The sequence below is a fragment of the Microplitis mediator genome, chromosome 5 (genome assembly GCF_029852145.1).
Source record: "Microplitis mediator isolate UGA2020A chromosome 5, iyMicMedi2.1, whole genome shotgun sequence".
Classification (NCBI taxonomy): domain Eukaryota; kingdom Metazoa; phylum Arthropoda; class Insecta; order Hymenoptera; family Braconidae; genus Microplitis; species Microplitis mediator.
Window position 1 is genome coordinate 21,493,318 of NC_079973.1, and position 17,023 is coordinate 21,510,340.

Here is a 17,023-nt window from a genome sequence, read left to right on the forward strand (position 1 = left end):
TTATTATTCTAAATAGTTATATTTATAATCCAGATGGTAACAGGTACCATCAGAAATTATAATTGTTACCATCTAAGGTAATAAGAATTTAATCATTTTTTCAAAGCATTCAATAATATTGATAACCACCCTTGATAGTAACTTTTATCATCCTGATGGTAATTGTTACCATCCTGATAGTAACTGTTACGAAATTTATTGCAGAAGTTATCATCCAATAATTATTAATTCCATGTAAAAAAATTATAACACTAACTATTTTTGCATTGAAAAACGTTCCAATCATTCTAGATGATTAGAATTAAAAATTTAGCATAATAAACACAATTATTTAATTTTCTGAGAATGCGAATATCATCAACCCACTGTATATTTTATCAATTCTACTACAAAAATGAGTTAATTCTATTAATCGTAAATTTATCAAATTATTAGACAATAATTTGAAAAAAAAAAAAAAATGATCATCCGCCAGGACAAGCCTGTGCGCATCCCTCAGTCTTAAAATTCTGCACATCACTAACCCTCACCATCAGACCACATAATAACGCGAACAAATTTATACTGGATACTTCGACAAAAGAGTATTGACGTTATGTCAACGTTTACATAAATTACAAGAAATAATTAACCCGAAACCGTCTACAGTCAATTGGCTAATTAACTACAACCAGTTTACAAGGCTAGTTAAATAATCACCTCAGTAAATAATCACCTCAGTAAATGTCACGTGTCGTGTGTACGTGATGGATGATATTTAACTACTATATATATTCTCAGTAAAACATAAAACATAAACATAAACCTACACAGTACAGGCAAAATAAACAAATAAACTCACACTCTGAGCAGCAGTATAATGAAGCAGAGCATCGCAATGATACAATGGAACACGACCTGGATAATCAGCTAATGATGACCACAATGATACACCGACACCAATAAGTAATCTTACTTCAACATCACGTGTTTTGAAAGCATTAAAACCGATGCGTATGAGTATTCCAGAAGCATCTTCCACCAAAACTATACGATAATCTCCCGGCAACGGCTCTTTTTCCGCAGCAGCTGAAAGCGAAAAAAATTAGCATGAAAAAGAGTCATGCCACGCGATGGTGGATTTCTGAATAAAAATAAGGGACTAAGATGCTGCTATAAGAGAAAATGGGTATTGCATTTAGAAGAAAAAATTCTATACATGATATAATAAAAATTTCATATATTCGGCATACAAATAAGCACTTTCTTGCGGAAAATTTACATCAGGTAATTTTCGTTTTTCGTTTGTGTTGTTTTTTAAAATTTAATGATCAAAGGAAAATATTTAATGAAAAGAGAAAAAAATTAGGCGATGAAATATTAATAAAAACTGTAGACAACTGTTAAAAGTGTGTGTGGAAAGGCGTTTAAAACGAAGAAATTATTTATACGATAAAAGGTTTTACGTGACATTTTTTATCGCCTTGTAACTTTCACGGAAAATTTTTATATATTTTTGTGCGCGCAGCGGGCCATCTAGAAAAAATGATTAATTTATTTTTGTTTTTTTATATTATTTAGTTACGTTTTCAGTGCAAACGTACAGACGTTATGACACACTTTTAAATATATATTTTTCCCTCAAAGTCGTTATTTTAAATCTCTAACAGTTATAATTAAGTAACTCCACTCGACCGTACATTCTAATTTATAGGACGCGGCTTGTATTGAATTACTCGCGTGACTTGGCGTTTGCTCTACTACGACTACGACAATCGTCATGTATATACATATATATACTATAAATGGATGATATATTACTGCTGAAAGAACAAGAGGTGTTAATAAAAAAGTTAAACACAAAAAAAAAGTTATCGCGACGAAAAGACAAAAAAAATGAGAGAAAAAGTGATAAAAAGAAGCTGCAATAAATTTATACATGTATGTTTTACAAAATATTTATTAATTTACCAGGTCCGTAAAATATACGACAGTGATCAGGTTGTTTGAGAATTTTATCAAGTGTTTCTGCATCGACTATTTGTCCAGGCGATTGGCATGTTCGTTCATTCATATTGATTGTTTCTGTGGAAAAATGAAAACAACCGTTAGATTAATTGATTAAAAAGATTGAGCGGGAAATTAATAAATCCTGACAAAGATCAATATCTTATACTAGAAAGGACTATGGTATAATGTTGGATAAACTAAACAGATGGCGAATACAAATGCAATTCGTGTGAAAACCCAACTTCCAACTTGGTACCTTGTTTTGTAGCAGCTGCCAATAAGTTTACGAGTTTGGCTTTCACGAGATCTCTCCTCAATCTTCCACCAGGACCGAGAAACTCAACCCACGATTCAATGTCTACTCCACGAATACCAAGTCTTGCAAATCCTGGTAGAGCTGCATCTTCTTCTACACTTACTACTGTTGCTGTATTCATGTTAGGGTCGATCGATGGACTTGAGAGTGCATCAATACGAAGTAAATACTCGAATTTCAATTGCTAAAATTTTTATTTGTAAAAGTGGATAAATAAATCCGTTTGGCGGAATTTTTAATTGTAATTAAATGATTACTCTTATTATAAAATATAAATACATGGTGGAAAATATAATTTATTAAAAATTATTTTTATTAAGTACCTTGACTCGACGATTTTCATTCAAAGATACCAAAAACATTGAAGAAAATCTGGGATCTAAGTTTCCTACTGTTGTTAACAGACGTTGCATTAATCTCTCAACAGTTGCTTCTATTTTTTTCATATCTAAAAAAATTGAAATTACATATTAATTTCATCAGCTGACAGTACGGCGATATTAAATAATTGAATAGAGGGACACAGTTGAAAAATATGTGTTAAATTTAAAACAAATCACATGTCCCAAACGGTCCACTCAATTTTGTATGTTAATTTAACACATTGTACTTGTGTCAAACGGTAATACAAGTTTAGCACTTGTTGAGATCAGATAATACATTCAACTTTAGTTAAATTCACACTTGATGGTATCAAATAATCGACACAGAATATTTAACCATTAAATTTTTATACACACTGATAGGATTTCTTAGCATTTAAAAATATTTCTTTAGTCCAGTCGAGATAAGGATTTGTGCTGGTGAAAATTCCTGGCCGACTAATTTTTTCACAGAATGATTCAGAATATGCTAAAACTACGACAACCGAAAAAAATCCAACAAAAAAGTGCGTCGCAAATATGTTTTTTTATAACAAAATGGTCAAAATTCCGGTTTTACGCAAATATCTAACAAACTATAGCACATGGATAAAAAAAGCCCTTAATAAAACTAAGAGAAAAAAAAAATAATGAATAAAATGAGCTCTTATTTAAGTTCCTACGAGCTGTAATTTGTAAATTATTTATATGTAAGCGATCCAACGGAATTTATCAAGTGAGACTACAGAATTAGGTACTTTATAAATCATTAGCAGAAGTTGTTCCCCAGCTGTAATTATATGTTGAGAAGTAGATGACGAATTAAAAAATATACAAATAAATTTTTCCATATTATTATTATGTATATTTTTTTTTTTTAAATATTTGCTGCAGTTTTCGGACCAATTTTTTGAAAAAGATGACGTTGTTTTGCATCCACAAAATGATCTTATGAATGGCAAAATTTTCTGAATTTCTTGATGTTTGTCTATCAAATTGCGAATAAACTAATTAGATTGTTTATTTCTTTTCGATATTTTAATAAAACAAATTGTGTCCTCTTTATTTGAAAATGAGACGGTTAATATTAACACGTCTTCATTGTCACTAATAATACAAGCTGATCCAGTAGGACCATTACGAGCATAATCAATAGCAGTTGATAAGCAAATTATATTACATTAATACTTTTGTTGGAATAAATAATTTTATAGAAATATTTTAAATTTTGTTCTAAGGTATAATATGTATATATTTAATTATAAGCTAACTTTTATTTATAATTTTAAGATATTATCATAATAAGACAATCGATTTTAATAAAAAATAAAATAAATTACAGAAAAGAACATATTTTTAGTTTTTAATATTGTTTAAAATATTTAAACTAAGAATTGAACCATTTAATTATTTTTCATAGGAATATAAATTTAATTACTATTTAATTTTTTCGTTAAATAAAATATCAATGACTTTCAGCTAGAAAATAAAAAGTAATTTTTCAAATTTTAAATTTCTCGAACGAGCGCGCGAGCAGCTTCGACGTACATCGTCACGCTTCGGCAAGTTTCGACGTCGGGACAGCTGACGTATAAAACATAACATCGAGTTGACGAGAAAATTAATTAACATTTAAATAATTTACAAATTATAGCTCGTAGGAACTTAAATAAAGGCTCATTTTATTCATTATTTTTTTTTCTCTAAGTTTTATTAAGGGTTTTTTTATCCATGTGCTATAGTTTGTTAGATATTTGCGTTAAACCGGAATTTCGACCATTTTGTTATAAAAAAACATATTTGCGACGCACTTTTTTGATGGATTTTTTCGGTTGTCGTAGTTTTAGCATATTCTGAATCATTCTGCGAAAAAATTAGTCAGCCAGGAATTTTCACCAGCACAAATCCCGCGGTGGTGGTACATTCCTGTCCTGTTACCCATCAGGCAGGGATCGAATCCCGTGGTGTGAGTATTTTTTTTTTTTTTTTTTTTTTTTTTTTTTTTTTTTAACATTATTCATAAGTAAATCAAATAATTTTAATTAAATGTCTAATTATATAAATTAATAATAGATATAAAATATAAAATAAAATAAAATGAAAAGACTGTTCCCAGTAAAAGTAACAGCTCGACCTCAAAAAATAAGATAGTTATTATTATAGACTTTGTTCTTGTAAATGTTGCCATTAATTTATGCTTTGACAAATGAACAAGTTGGAAAATCAACTGCCTTTTCAAATAAAAAATTAATTAACAGTTCAATCTAACGCTCAACTAATTTGAAATTTAAACCAAAGATGGAGTTATATTTAGCTTTTTTTTAGACTTGTATTCAATTATTAAATAATAATAAAAATTACCTTTATCATTAATAGCAGATTCGACTGTTTTACGAAAAAAACCATTGAGATTTTCCAATTGCTCACACGTAAATGTAAGCTTTGTTGCGATTAAACGAGTTCCGCTGCCTTTGCCGGATGTCGCGCTCGTTGAACAACCCATATTAATTTTTATATCCGTTTCAAATAAAACAATAATAAAAAAAAATCTGTAAAAAAATAAACGAAGCGAATAAAAAAATTTTAACATGCTTACGTAAATATTTGTAAAATATTTGGATGTATTTGAAAGATAACGATACCGAAATAAATACAAAACTGGAGTAATAATTTACGCTTGAAAGAATTTAATAAGAACCTAAAATAAGCCATCATACATATTTTTAAACAAACGATAAAATTTATACTTAAAAAGATCCTTATTTTAAGAAATATATACGTTCTTGCTGAAAACGAGCAATACAATAGATTTATAGATCCGATGTGCAAATACACTTACCAATCTTGATAATATTTTAAGTACGTGTCTACTGCTACAGTCACCTGCCCTCACCCTCTGTTTATGATATTTAACACATATCCATCTATACATTGAAAAAATTTGCGGAGTGAACGCGGGTTAAATCCGGAGGGAATGCGGAGCGAATGACTGTGTATTTCTTTAATGCCCTTGGAGTAAAATTCACTTCGAAGGAGAGTTTATTGTAATTTTGAAACTCCGGTTCAAAGTGAAATTAACTCCTGAAGCGAGTTTTTTTTTAATACTAAAACTCTGAACCGGAGTGAATGCGGACCTAAAAAAATCCAGATCATTCCGAAATCACTCCGCTGGAAAAACCAACTCCGTATGCGAAGTGATTTTTTCTAAAACTCTGGAACTTGAGTGACTCTCCTGATTTTTCACAGTGTAAAATTAACTTTGGAGTAAAAGAAAAAAAATTTAGTATTCACAATTTCAGTTCACCTTTAATTTAACATAGAATTAATTTTTTTTCGAGTAAGTACTTTTAAAATTACTTTATAAGATAAGAGCCCAGTACCCGATCGGAGAACTATTAGCAGATCACGTGTACTTGTATATTTACTAAATTTGCGTGAATATACAGTGTAAAAAATTCGCGGAGTGAATGCGGATTAAATCCGGAGTGAATGCGGAGTGAATGAATTTTTTATTATTCACTCCCCTCGGAGTGAAATTCACTCCGCAGGGGAGTTTTCGCGGAGTAGATAATTTTTTATTAATTTAATCCCTCCGGAGTGAAATTCACTCCGGAGCGGAGTTTTGAAAATATTATTAATAAAAATAACTCCACTCAATAAAATCGAAGTAAAAATTCGCGTATTACATTATTGATCAGCTGATATGCACACACATACGCACATACATATTTAGGCACACACGCGCACTCGCACACACACGCACGCACAAATTTGCACACAAGCACACAATCGAACACACACGCATACATTTGTACACAAGCACAAATTTGCACACACGCACACAAACACCTGCACACACCCAAACACACACATGGACGCAAACACACACTCGTACACACACACACACATTGTTTAGCAGTTTAATATAAATTAGTATAAATTTATTTAAGTATTAAAACTCCGGACCGGAGTGAATTGGGAGTGAAATAAAATCCGCGTCACTCCGAGATCACTCCGCTAAAAAGAAACTCCCAATTCACTCCGCATGCGGAGTGATTTTTTTCAAAACTCCGGAACTCCGAGTGGCGGAGTGAATTCGGATTTAATTTCACTCCGAATTCACTCCGGATTTTTTACAGTGTAGGTATACAAATGTATGGAATCATCGAGTAGTGGTCCTTTGAATGAGAACTAGGTCTTTTACCTTAATGGAAAATGAAAAATATGCATAGATATTCTACTACTTGAAAAAAAAAAAAAAATGTTTATGACGTGGTAGTAAATACGAGGATTTGAGGATAATTGAATTTATTAATTATAACATACGCGATATATAATTGGATTTTATGACAAAATTTTTCATACGTAAATTTAATTAAAAAAATCAATGCATCAATACTTGTACATATACTTTGGATTGTTGCAACTAATTCTGTTTTTCATCGTAAAACTATGCAGTTTAATTGAATAAACGCGGACTAAAGCTACAGTTCTAAAGCAATCGAATAAATTCCAATTGAATAACTGATAGATGAATAAAAAATTTTACGTGTCATGCTAAAGACCTTTGCAATATAGCAAACTGTTAAATGTAAAATAAATATTTTGACGTAAAAAAATCAAAATAATCCTTTTTCATTAAATAAAAATTGGATAATTGATCATTGACATTATTGTTCTAATTTAATTTACAAAATCAATATATCAGTAAAGAAAAAATGAGAATACATTTTTTTTTGTTAATTTGTTAACTTCTATTAAGTTGACAGTATCATAAATTAATACATATTAATCAACACAACGCAAATGAGTCTTTTGTCATGAATATAAATTATCACTCATTTATCAATATATAATTGGTTATGTTTTCAGAAACATGAGATACAGTCATCAATCGATGAACTAAAAAACAACAGAAATTTGTCATTTTTAAAATGGACATTAGTATCCAAGGAAATACCGACTTATTGTTTTTTTTTTTTTTTTTTTAATGTCGAGTGAAAATTGCAAAGCTGTACGCATTTTAAGAACCCTCTCTAAAAATCAGCGAAGAAGTTCTTAAAATGCTTAAATTTTTATAAAAAATTAGCCGGTTCTTTTGGATGACCCTAATATATAAATACATATATATCATTGCTTTTAAAACCATCCCCTTTTACCACCGTTTTATAGTCAAAGTCAGTACGCGAGTAATCCTCCTACTTAGCGGTGCTAATGATATTTTTTGTTAAATTTTTTTCTCGATAATTCTACAGTTAACCCTTCTACCTATATACATATATAACCCACAACCATCACATTATCTTCTGCTACAACTACGTACTAAAAATGCAAATAAAAAAAACGGATCAACTCTTTTACTTTTATTACTTTCGATAATCTTCTCACTGGGGTCTTACCCTCCAAAATATATATTTCACCTACAGAATAGCGATTTTAAAATGTCCCTATAGACTTGTAAAAAAAAATTCTTACATTATTATATCACACACTCTCCTGTGTAACTCTATTATGATATTATATTATTTTAGTGCAAATTTCCAAGATATAGTATGCAAGTGTTCAAACTTGGATCCAGTGAAGTTTATGGTACTAACAGTTGATTGAAGAATCGATTGGTTAGTAACTTAACTCTCTCTCTTCTAAACTGATGCCTGTATAGTGTAGGATCTTGGACAAAGTTTTGAACATTATACCATCAATATTACATCAACCCTTCAAGAGACTATTATTATTAATTTTTAATATTTCAAGATACTAATTATCTTATCGGGTAAGCTTCTTACAGATCTATCACACGACATAAAAATCTATAAATTATTACAGGAATTAAATTTCACTAATTTATTCTTCGTTATTAATGACAATTTTTTTCTTGAAAGTATGCATTCATATTTTTAAAAAACACAGAAAAATGGGCTTAAGAAATCTACTAATTTTTATTATGCTGTTGACCAAACTTGAAACAGGAAGTTGAGTAGTCAAAAATTATTATGCTGCATTATAATTATGATTATGAGCCTCTGAAAATTTTTTATTTTCTTCTATAATTCCTAATTTAGATAAATAATAATCACTACAATTTATCGGTAGGTTTTAAGTGTATAATATTTTTTGTACACGAAAAAAAATAAACTTTAAAAATTAGTGTTTGAAATTATAACTTCTTAAGCCCATTTTTCTCCGTGTTTCTTATTAAAATATGAATACAAACTTTAGAAAAAAAATTTCTATTTTCAATACTCTCCAGTAAAAACTCTTAAAATCGTTACCTATATTCATTACCAAAACATACTTCACTAATAATGAAAAAGACCTTAAGAAAACAATATTAAAAAAAAAAAAAGTTACTTTTATAAAATTTATTGATATTTTAAAGAATATTTTACCCTAGGTCTACTTTCAAACTTCTCGTCTATTTTGAACTTATTTTCCTATCTAATTTTATTTTCAATCGATTATTTTTAAATGCTTTTTTTTCACCAGCTCTGGACATCTATCTTCACGATACCGAGAGGAAAACATAAATAACGCTACTTTCGATCTCTTACACATTGATGTGAATCCATTGGTATTTGTTAAAAAAAAAAAAGTAATAAAAGCCTATATAGTATACTCCACTAGATATAATGTTTTCACAACTTCTCTTTCTCTCACCCTCTTATCTCGATCTCTTTGTTCTCGTTTATCTCAACTACTATACCCCATTTTCCCTTTCTCACATATACATTTCTTCTAGGCACTCCTGGTGAATCCTCTTGGAAATCAATCTTCCGGGCTTAATACCCCACTGGTGTGCCCGGAGTTTAATCACGACACCTCAGTTTCCTCGTGCTCACGAATATATATATACATATATAAATGTGTAATACGTTGAATTTACCGAGAAAACGAATGGTAGATAGCGCATAGTATATTCGTAAAACCCAAGCAAAGCACTGCCATTTCCTTTCCTCCCCAACGCTCTAAAACCCCTGAATTCAGGAATTTTCAAGAGAATGCACCAGATTCATTTTGTTGTACACTCACCTAGCTAAATTCCAGAAATAACTTTTCCATCACGTTTTAAGTGTGAAACATGTAAACTATAACAATATTTTATCAAAACTTATATTAATTAATTAAATTATTTTATAGATATTTCTTAAAAAATATTTTCAATTACTTATTTTATTATTAACAATAAACTAATTACCTGCATTAAACACTTGAATAAAAATACTTGAATATGGATTAAATAAACGTATAATTCAATCACACAATTAATGAATTCAAGTTGCTCACTAAATTATCAAAATTAACATTTCTAGTGATAATAGTATTATAATAATAATAATAATAAAAGCATATGCATAAATAATAATAATAATTCGTTATTAATTTAACACTTCAACAAATATACGAAGCGAAAAGTGAAACATATCTCGAGGTGACAGAAACGTAATGCAGACTGAATCAATGTTATTTCATGAACGATATTCCCAAAGTTGATGTTAATTTAAACTACTACCTGTATTATAAAGCGGTAATGGTAAAATAACTGTCTTTTTTAGAATTACATTTATGTAAAACTTTCGATGACAAAAGTTTTTCATTGCATAAGTATATATGTGTGTAAAGGTAAATATATGTGTGTATGTGTGAAGGTGGTTGTTTGTGTATATAGAGGAAGAGAGAAAAAAAAACAATGAATAGCTGAGTCCGTAGGTACAAACTAAAATTACTTCCGATTCCGATTGTGTTGTTGATCCACTTCCGTTTCAGTAAATACAATATATTGTCCATGACACAGAACGTGGTTTTAATGTTTGTGTTGATTGTTGTGTGACAACATTACTTGCATCGATATATTACGTGAATAAATATTTCGCCAATTAATATGCCAAGTTATGAGTAAATTTATTCACGTATGATTAACTTTATTAATTCATTAACGATCCGTTTAGGTACATGGTAAATATTATCGTATTTATTTCAAATTATCATTAAATATCGTAAGAAATATTAAATATCTCAATAAATTCAAACATAAAATATTCAAATTTTTTAGAGAAAAAAAAAGAATTTTAAATTCAAATTTTCCGCGCTTTATGTTATAAACTGTAAGTTACTTATAGTCGATAGTTATCGAAGCTGACTATTATCGACTGTAGTCAATGTGTCTGTTAATAGTGGCGGCAAAAAAATTTAAATAAAGTAAATTACACGATATATTTATAGATACAGAATACAAACATCGCAGAGAATAAAAAATTTATATATATAAATATGTGTTTCAAATAAAATAATAAAAGCTAGCAGTTGATTCACCAAATCGAGAAATGTTCAGAAGGATCCAACACTTAACTGATATTTAAAAAAAAAGTAATAATATTAACAGTGTAACAGATATGACAATTTATGAATTTTAAATAAATAAATAAATAAATTAATTAAAGTAATGAAATTTTTAAAAAATGCTCGTACTATAGTTTTTCAATTATCCAAGTGCGCATTTTTTAATTTTTATTCTTCTTACATTTTATTCCTTTATTCCAAAATTTTAAAAATTGCTAACCGTCAATCAAATTCACGCTCATCTTTAGAGCACATGACACTAGATAACTAACTTTAAATATTTATTCAAAACTTATATGACAAAAAAACCTACACGGAAAAAAAATATTAGTAAATATTACCGAGATTCTCGTCAACAGCGCGCCTAGAACGAATCTCAGCAAATATTATGGAGTAGAACGTAAGAAATGAATAACAGATGCATTTTTTTGACAAGTGTCTTGTAGTTTTTTAAGGTTTAAGTAGTAATTTTAAATAGTCGAGCAGTATATTTTAACGGTTAACTGTTAATTATAGCAGTTTAAACTTTAAAATCATAATTTTACTGATTGAAACGACATTAGTTATTGAACATAACATAAATAATTAAAAGTTGAACTACAATTATTGTCAATAATTTTTTTCCAAGTAAATCATTTATATTAATATATAATTTTATCACTTTTAATTATTTAACTATCGTCTATTCTATATGACAACTGCTTGCTCAAGCAACTGAATTTAAGGACGATACTGAAGTTAGCCGACGTTTAATAATTTTTGAATTGTTTTAAAAACAATAAATTATAAAAAAAAAATATTTCAAAAATTGCACCTGTAGCTTTTTTAATTTTCTACTTGTGCATAGTTTTAGTTTCTTTTTTTTTGCAATTGATTTGTTGAAAAAAAAATTCAAAAATTGTTAATTGTCTGCTAGCTTCAGGATCGCAATTTAACGCTGGTCAGTTCTGACGAATTTTATAATTTCGCCCTGAATAATTATGACACTCAAAATATCAAAATCTTCAGATAAAGTTTGTCTTACAATTTTTTTTGGAAGCCATAAAAATTTATGTAATAACAATTGATAAATAAATTAAAAGAAAAGTAAAATTAAAAAGTCGGCTTGTGCGGCTCAGCCTTCGACGGTCGAACCAACAAGACAACGAGCACGAGCTGCAAGCTAATTCTCAGTTCTCAATGAACTGTAAGATTCAAAATCCTCATGATAGATGGTGCTGTGTTGGTTGTCGGCTGTCTCATAAAAATCATCAATTATTTTTCCAGCCAACCAACAGCAAACAGACCAAACAGTCATCAAGAGTCATCATCAATACTCAATCATTAGCTAATTAAATTCGATGGCGAACGTGCGTCGTGCGCAGTAGACTAGCTCCATAAATTTTTCAAGTACTTATTTTAAAAAAACATCAATTAAACTTTTATTGAGTATCTATTTATTTAATAGCAATGGCATCTTCATATATCAAGGATGATCAAGGTAATATATTTTTCGTTTGTCTTGTAAATTAACTCTAGTAAATAATATAAATAATATTTATAACCTGTACAGTTGAGTATAAACAACTTTACTAATGATAGCTTGTACTTGAATACCGTACCTACATTTTAATTTGTATATTAATAATTGTAGTTGTTATTTGACAGCTGGTAATTATTAATTAATTAAGTAATTATTTAATTTTTTATTTAAAGGTGGAACTTTTATTCCGGCTAGTCAACGTCCTGATGGTACTTGGAGAAAACCTAGACGTGTTAGAGATGGATATGTTCCTCAAGAAGAAGTACCTTTGTAAGCATTTTTTAAATTTTAATTACAAAAAGTATTTTAATAGTTAATAAATCCACGGATAATTTATTTTGCCATTAAAATTATTGATATAGTCAAGTAATTATTCAAATAATTTTATAAATCTCATTATTATATTTAATGATCGAAGCTAACAGACAATTAACAATTTTTGGATTTTTTCTCCAATAAATCAATGACAAAAAAATACTAAAAATATGCGCAGTAGAAAATTTAAAAAACTTTAGTATCATTTATTTTTAATGAGGACGAATGTTACTGAAAATTGACAATTTTTGTAATTTTGAAATGAGGTAAAAGACCTAGTACCCGATCAGGGAACTAGTATTCGATCACTCCATGTATTTGTATAGATATATTCAGTAAAATTTAGTAAATATAGATATAAAAATACATGAGTGATTGAATACTAGTTCCCTGATCGGATGCTGGGTTTCTCACCTTAAGTGAAGTAAATTCAAATCGAATAAAATTTAAAATATCCGCATGTATAGAATTTGCAAATCTATATGTGCATTTTTTTAATTTTTATACTTTTAATTACATAAGTCATTTATTTGTAATTAAAAAATTTGTTTCATTTGATATATTTACACTCATATTTATGATACTGAAATTAGCAAACGTCTAATAACTTTTGGGTTTTTTTAGAAACGATAAATTAAAAAAAAAAAAACTAGTTCAAAAAATTGCACCTATAGTTTTTTTAATTTTCTGTATGTGCATATTTTTAGGTTTTTTCTTTTTATTTCACTAGTGAAAAAAAAAAAAATCCCGAAATTGTTTATTGACTGCTAACTTGAAGATTATTTATATTTTGTATAATAGACTATTTTTATTATGAGATTTTTTAGAATTTCCGGGTAATTTTGAAAGTCTTTTTCTTTGTCCATAAATAGTTTATTGTATCTTAGGTCTGATAAAAAAATTTTTATATGATTTGTTCAGACAAATTAATTTGTGGAGAAGAAAACAATCGAAATTTATTATACTTATTAAAAATATTATTTGAGAGTTGTTTTAATTTAAAAAAGGATCATAGTTTAATTAATAAATAATTAATAATAATAATTTTTAATATTTTTTTATAGATACGAAAGTTTAGGAAAACAATTTCAAAAAAAGAAGATATCATATCCAGTAGGTATGTCTGCAGAATATGTAGCAGCACATAAAGCCAAAGTTGAAGCCGATCAAAAACGAATAATACCTGGTATGGTTGTCGTGAATGAAACTAAAAAGAAGAAAAAGAAATCAAAAAACAAAAGTACAAATGCGTTAGCTGATGAAGTTGAGAAAATGTCAGTCACTGATCTTACTAATAACGTCAGTACCGTTGATAATAAAAAAGCAACCAACAAATCAGTACAAAAACCAGCCAGTAATAGCAGTAAATCACCGCCAAAATCAGAGCCGTCAAACTCATCGCATATTGATACGACATCTCTGCTGAGTGACAGCATGAAACGTTTGAAAAATCTTCGTAAGAAAATACGCGAAATCGATCAGCTTGAGGGCAAAATAAAAAGCGGGGATTTAAAAAATCCTGACAAAGAAATAGTTGATAAAATAGCCAAAAAGAAAGATATTTTAGACGAAATTCAACTGTTAGAATCCAACCAGTAATTTTTAACTAAGTAATTAACGTGTCAATTAATATTAATAATATATATATTACCATTTGTATATTACCTATTTTTTAATGAATATTTCGACCAATTGTATAAAATGTTTATGAAGAAAATTAGTTTTTCTTTAAATATAAAATACTATAAATAATATTTAATTACTTAATGAGAGAATATATGATACTAATTGTGTAGGAAACAAGATATCTGAATATATATTTAAAGAATTTATTAGATAATATTTATATATTTTCATTGTAATTTAAATCGTGATCGATTAGTTTACTAGTATATTCACTACGAATATTTGGATACCATCCATGTAACGCATGTTAATTAAATATTTACTCTATAAATAATCATGAATTGAATTTATGTATACACAATTTTTTTTTAAATTATATACTACATTTTACATCAATAAATTTTGACGTAAAAATGAATGGCTGAGTATTGTTAATGACCGAACAATTTTAATTTTAATTACGTTTTTTTTTTATAACTCTGACTACACTAAATAATCAATTTTTTTATGAGTGAATATAGCAGACATCAGACAAATTTAAAATTATCAATAAGTAGAGTAAATAATTTGAAAAGGAATATTTTTAAAAAAATGCACTTATTAATTTTAAAGTTTTTTAAATGCGCATTTTTTTTTTTTAATTATTTACTATATTTATTAATAATTTTGAATTTGTCTGATGTCTGCTGCATTCACACTCATATTTTTTTTATAAATATTCAATAATAAATACTCGAAAATTTAGTTGAATATTTATAAATTTTTTAATATGAAAAAAAATTACTATGAAGACTTTCACATGTTAAACATCACTTTTATGTGTAGGCTAGTAAACAATTCAAATTCTCCGTTACTACAGTATTTAGGAACGGAAATTTTGCTTGGAGTCAGAGTAAGTACAAAAAAGTGCGATGTGGGTCTCACAAGCATTGTTATCCGAGTTGTTGCGAAGACCAGTCTGCAAACCACGCTGGAATTAGCCGATAACTAACATTACACATTACTCCATTTTTATTTTATTTTTTTTTTTTTTTGTTTTGCTATTTTTCTTTTTTTTTCTTTTCTTTTTTTTTCGCACAAATAAGATCGTACAACGGTGTTTTTTTACTAACATTTCCTATATTTTTTTTTCACCGATGGACAAAACCCATATTCTTATACTTAACGAGTACTAAAAGCTTTTACCTCGAAATTATTTAAACCTAAACATAAGGATCATAGTATCTGAGAAAAATATTAATGCAAGCAGCTCCAATCCTGGAGACCAGCATTAAATAATCAGTGATGCATCACGCTTACCGTACAGGTGTAGAGTTTAAGTTTTTTGTTTGCAACCTATGTATGTATTTTGTATAAAGATGTATATTTTTGTTATAATGCAAATAAACTTTATTTAAAAAAAAAACCAGTCTGCAAACCCATGTAGCGCTGGTTCGAGTGGCGCTCGGGTACTTGCTTTTGCTATTTTTTTTTTTTTTTTTTTTTTTTTTTTTTATTTTTTTACAATCTATCCTCCGGTAAAAAAAATAAGAAACGTGGGTACACTATCGTCTAATCAATCACGACCGCGAACAATTGTGTCAGCGGACTTCTGAGTGTAAATGTAGCAGACATCAGACAAATTTAAAATTATAAATAATTAATGAAATGAAATTTTAAAAAAATGCACATTAAAAAAATTTTGAACTTAAAAAGTGCATTTTTCGTAAATATTATTTTTTTTATTATTAACTCTATTTATTTATAATTTTAAATTTCTCTGATGTCTGCTACATTTACACTTATGCGGACTTAGAGTATTTTTTTCTTTATATTTAAAATTTTTTACTTTTTTTTTACACTAATGTTTTACTTCGCTATAGAGATACAAAGTTAATTATCATTAATAATCTAATCAATAAGTAATTTCAGTCTTATTAGCAGTAAAACTAGTGATTAGCAGATATTATATTTTTTTTAATTAATAAATCACCCATTTTATTTTTGATCTTTTTTTTATTCCTTCTGAATTTCAATTACGAAACAATTTTTTTATTAATTAAATACATGAGTGTGAATGTAGCAGACAATTTTCAATTTTTTAAATTTTAGAATAAATGAATAAAATGTAAGTAGAGGAAACTTAAAAAATTCATGTTTAGATAAATGCAAAATCCGTACGCGCATTTTTTTAAATTTCATTATTTTAATTAATTTAGATAAATTAATATTCGGTAAATTTAAATATTTCAAAAATAAATTATTAGAAATTGGAGAAAAATTAAAAATCTACACGAGCATTTTTTTTAAATTTGAAAATTTTTTTTTTTTTCTAAAGTTATAAGCTTTTTCATTTTTAAAATGGCGGGTGTCGGCTAACTTCACGGTCATTAATTATTCTTATTGCTTGCGCGGTAAATTTAGATATTTAAAAAATAACTTATTGGAAATGGGAGAAAAATGAAAATTCGTGAATCAAAATAAATGGCGGCAGAATTGATAGAAAAATATTTGAAATATTAAAAAAAAAAGAATACGCACTCGCAGCGCATTTCGGAATGCACCTTTATTTATTTA

General features: G+C 28.0%; 2 protein-coding genes across 5 annotated transcripts in view; one reads left to right on the top strand and one right to left on the bottom strand.

The window, feature by feature from the left end:
• Nucleotides 1-10,262, bottom strand: part of LOC130667864 (uncharacterized) — a 49,404-nt gene extending 39,142 nt beyond the window's left edge. Inside the window, exons 1-6 of one of the 4 annotated variants that reach the window (XM_057469742.1) lie at nt 9,863-10,262; nt 5,029-5,216; nt 2,629-2,753; nt 2,246-2,489; nt 1,951-2,064; nt 842-1,068 (exon numbers count right to left, since the gene is read on the bottom strand). In XM_057469742.1, coding sequence (XP_057325725.1) covers nt 842-1,068; nt 1,951-2,064; nt 2,246-2,489; nt 2,629-2,753; nt 5,029-5,170 — 852 coding nt within the window. In that variant the 5' untranslated portion in view covers nt 5,171-5,216; nt 9,863-10,262. Of the gene's footprint in view, nt 1-841; nt 1,069-1,950; nt 2,065-2,245; nt 2,490-2,628; nt 2,754-5,028; nt 5,703-9,862 lie in introns of those variants that run through there. The other 3 variants (XM_057469741.1, XM_057469740.1, XM_057469743.1) reach the window with 3 other exon arrangements.
• Nucleotides 10,263-12,278: 2,016 nt separating this feature from the next.
• On the top strand, nt 12,279-14,801 carry LOC130667709 (partner of Y14 and mago). Its single transcript, XM_057469506.1, has 3 exons — nt 12,279-12,484; nt 12,700-12,796; nt 13,906-14,801. The coding sequence occupies exons 1-3, from the start codon at nt 12,454-12,456 to the stop codon at nt 14,438-14,440; spliced, it is 663 nt and encodes a 220-aa protein (XP_057325489.1). The 5' UTR covers nt 12,279-12,453; the 3' UTR covers nt 14,441-14,801.
• The last annotated feature ends 2,222 nt before the right edge of the window (nt 14,802-17,023 follow it).

Coding starts and splice junctions, on each gene's coding strand:
- LOC130667709 (XM_057469506.1), top strand. CDS start 12,454: ATGGCATCTTCATATATCAAGGATGATCAAG. Junction 12,485..12,699: donor ATATATCAAGGATGATCAAG/GTAATATATTTT, acceptor TTTTATTTAAAG/GTGGAACTTTTATTCCGGCT. Junction 12,797..13,905: donor CCTCAAGAAGAAGTACCTTT/GTAAGCATTTTT, acceptor ATTTTTTTATAG/ATACGAAAGTTTAGGAAAAC.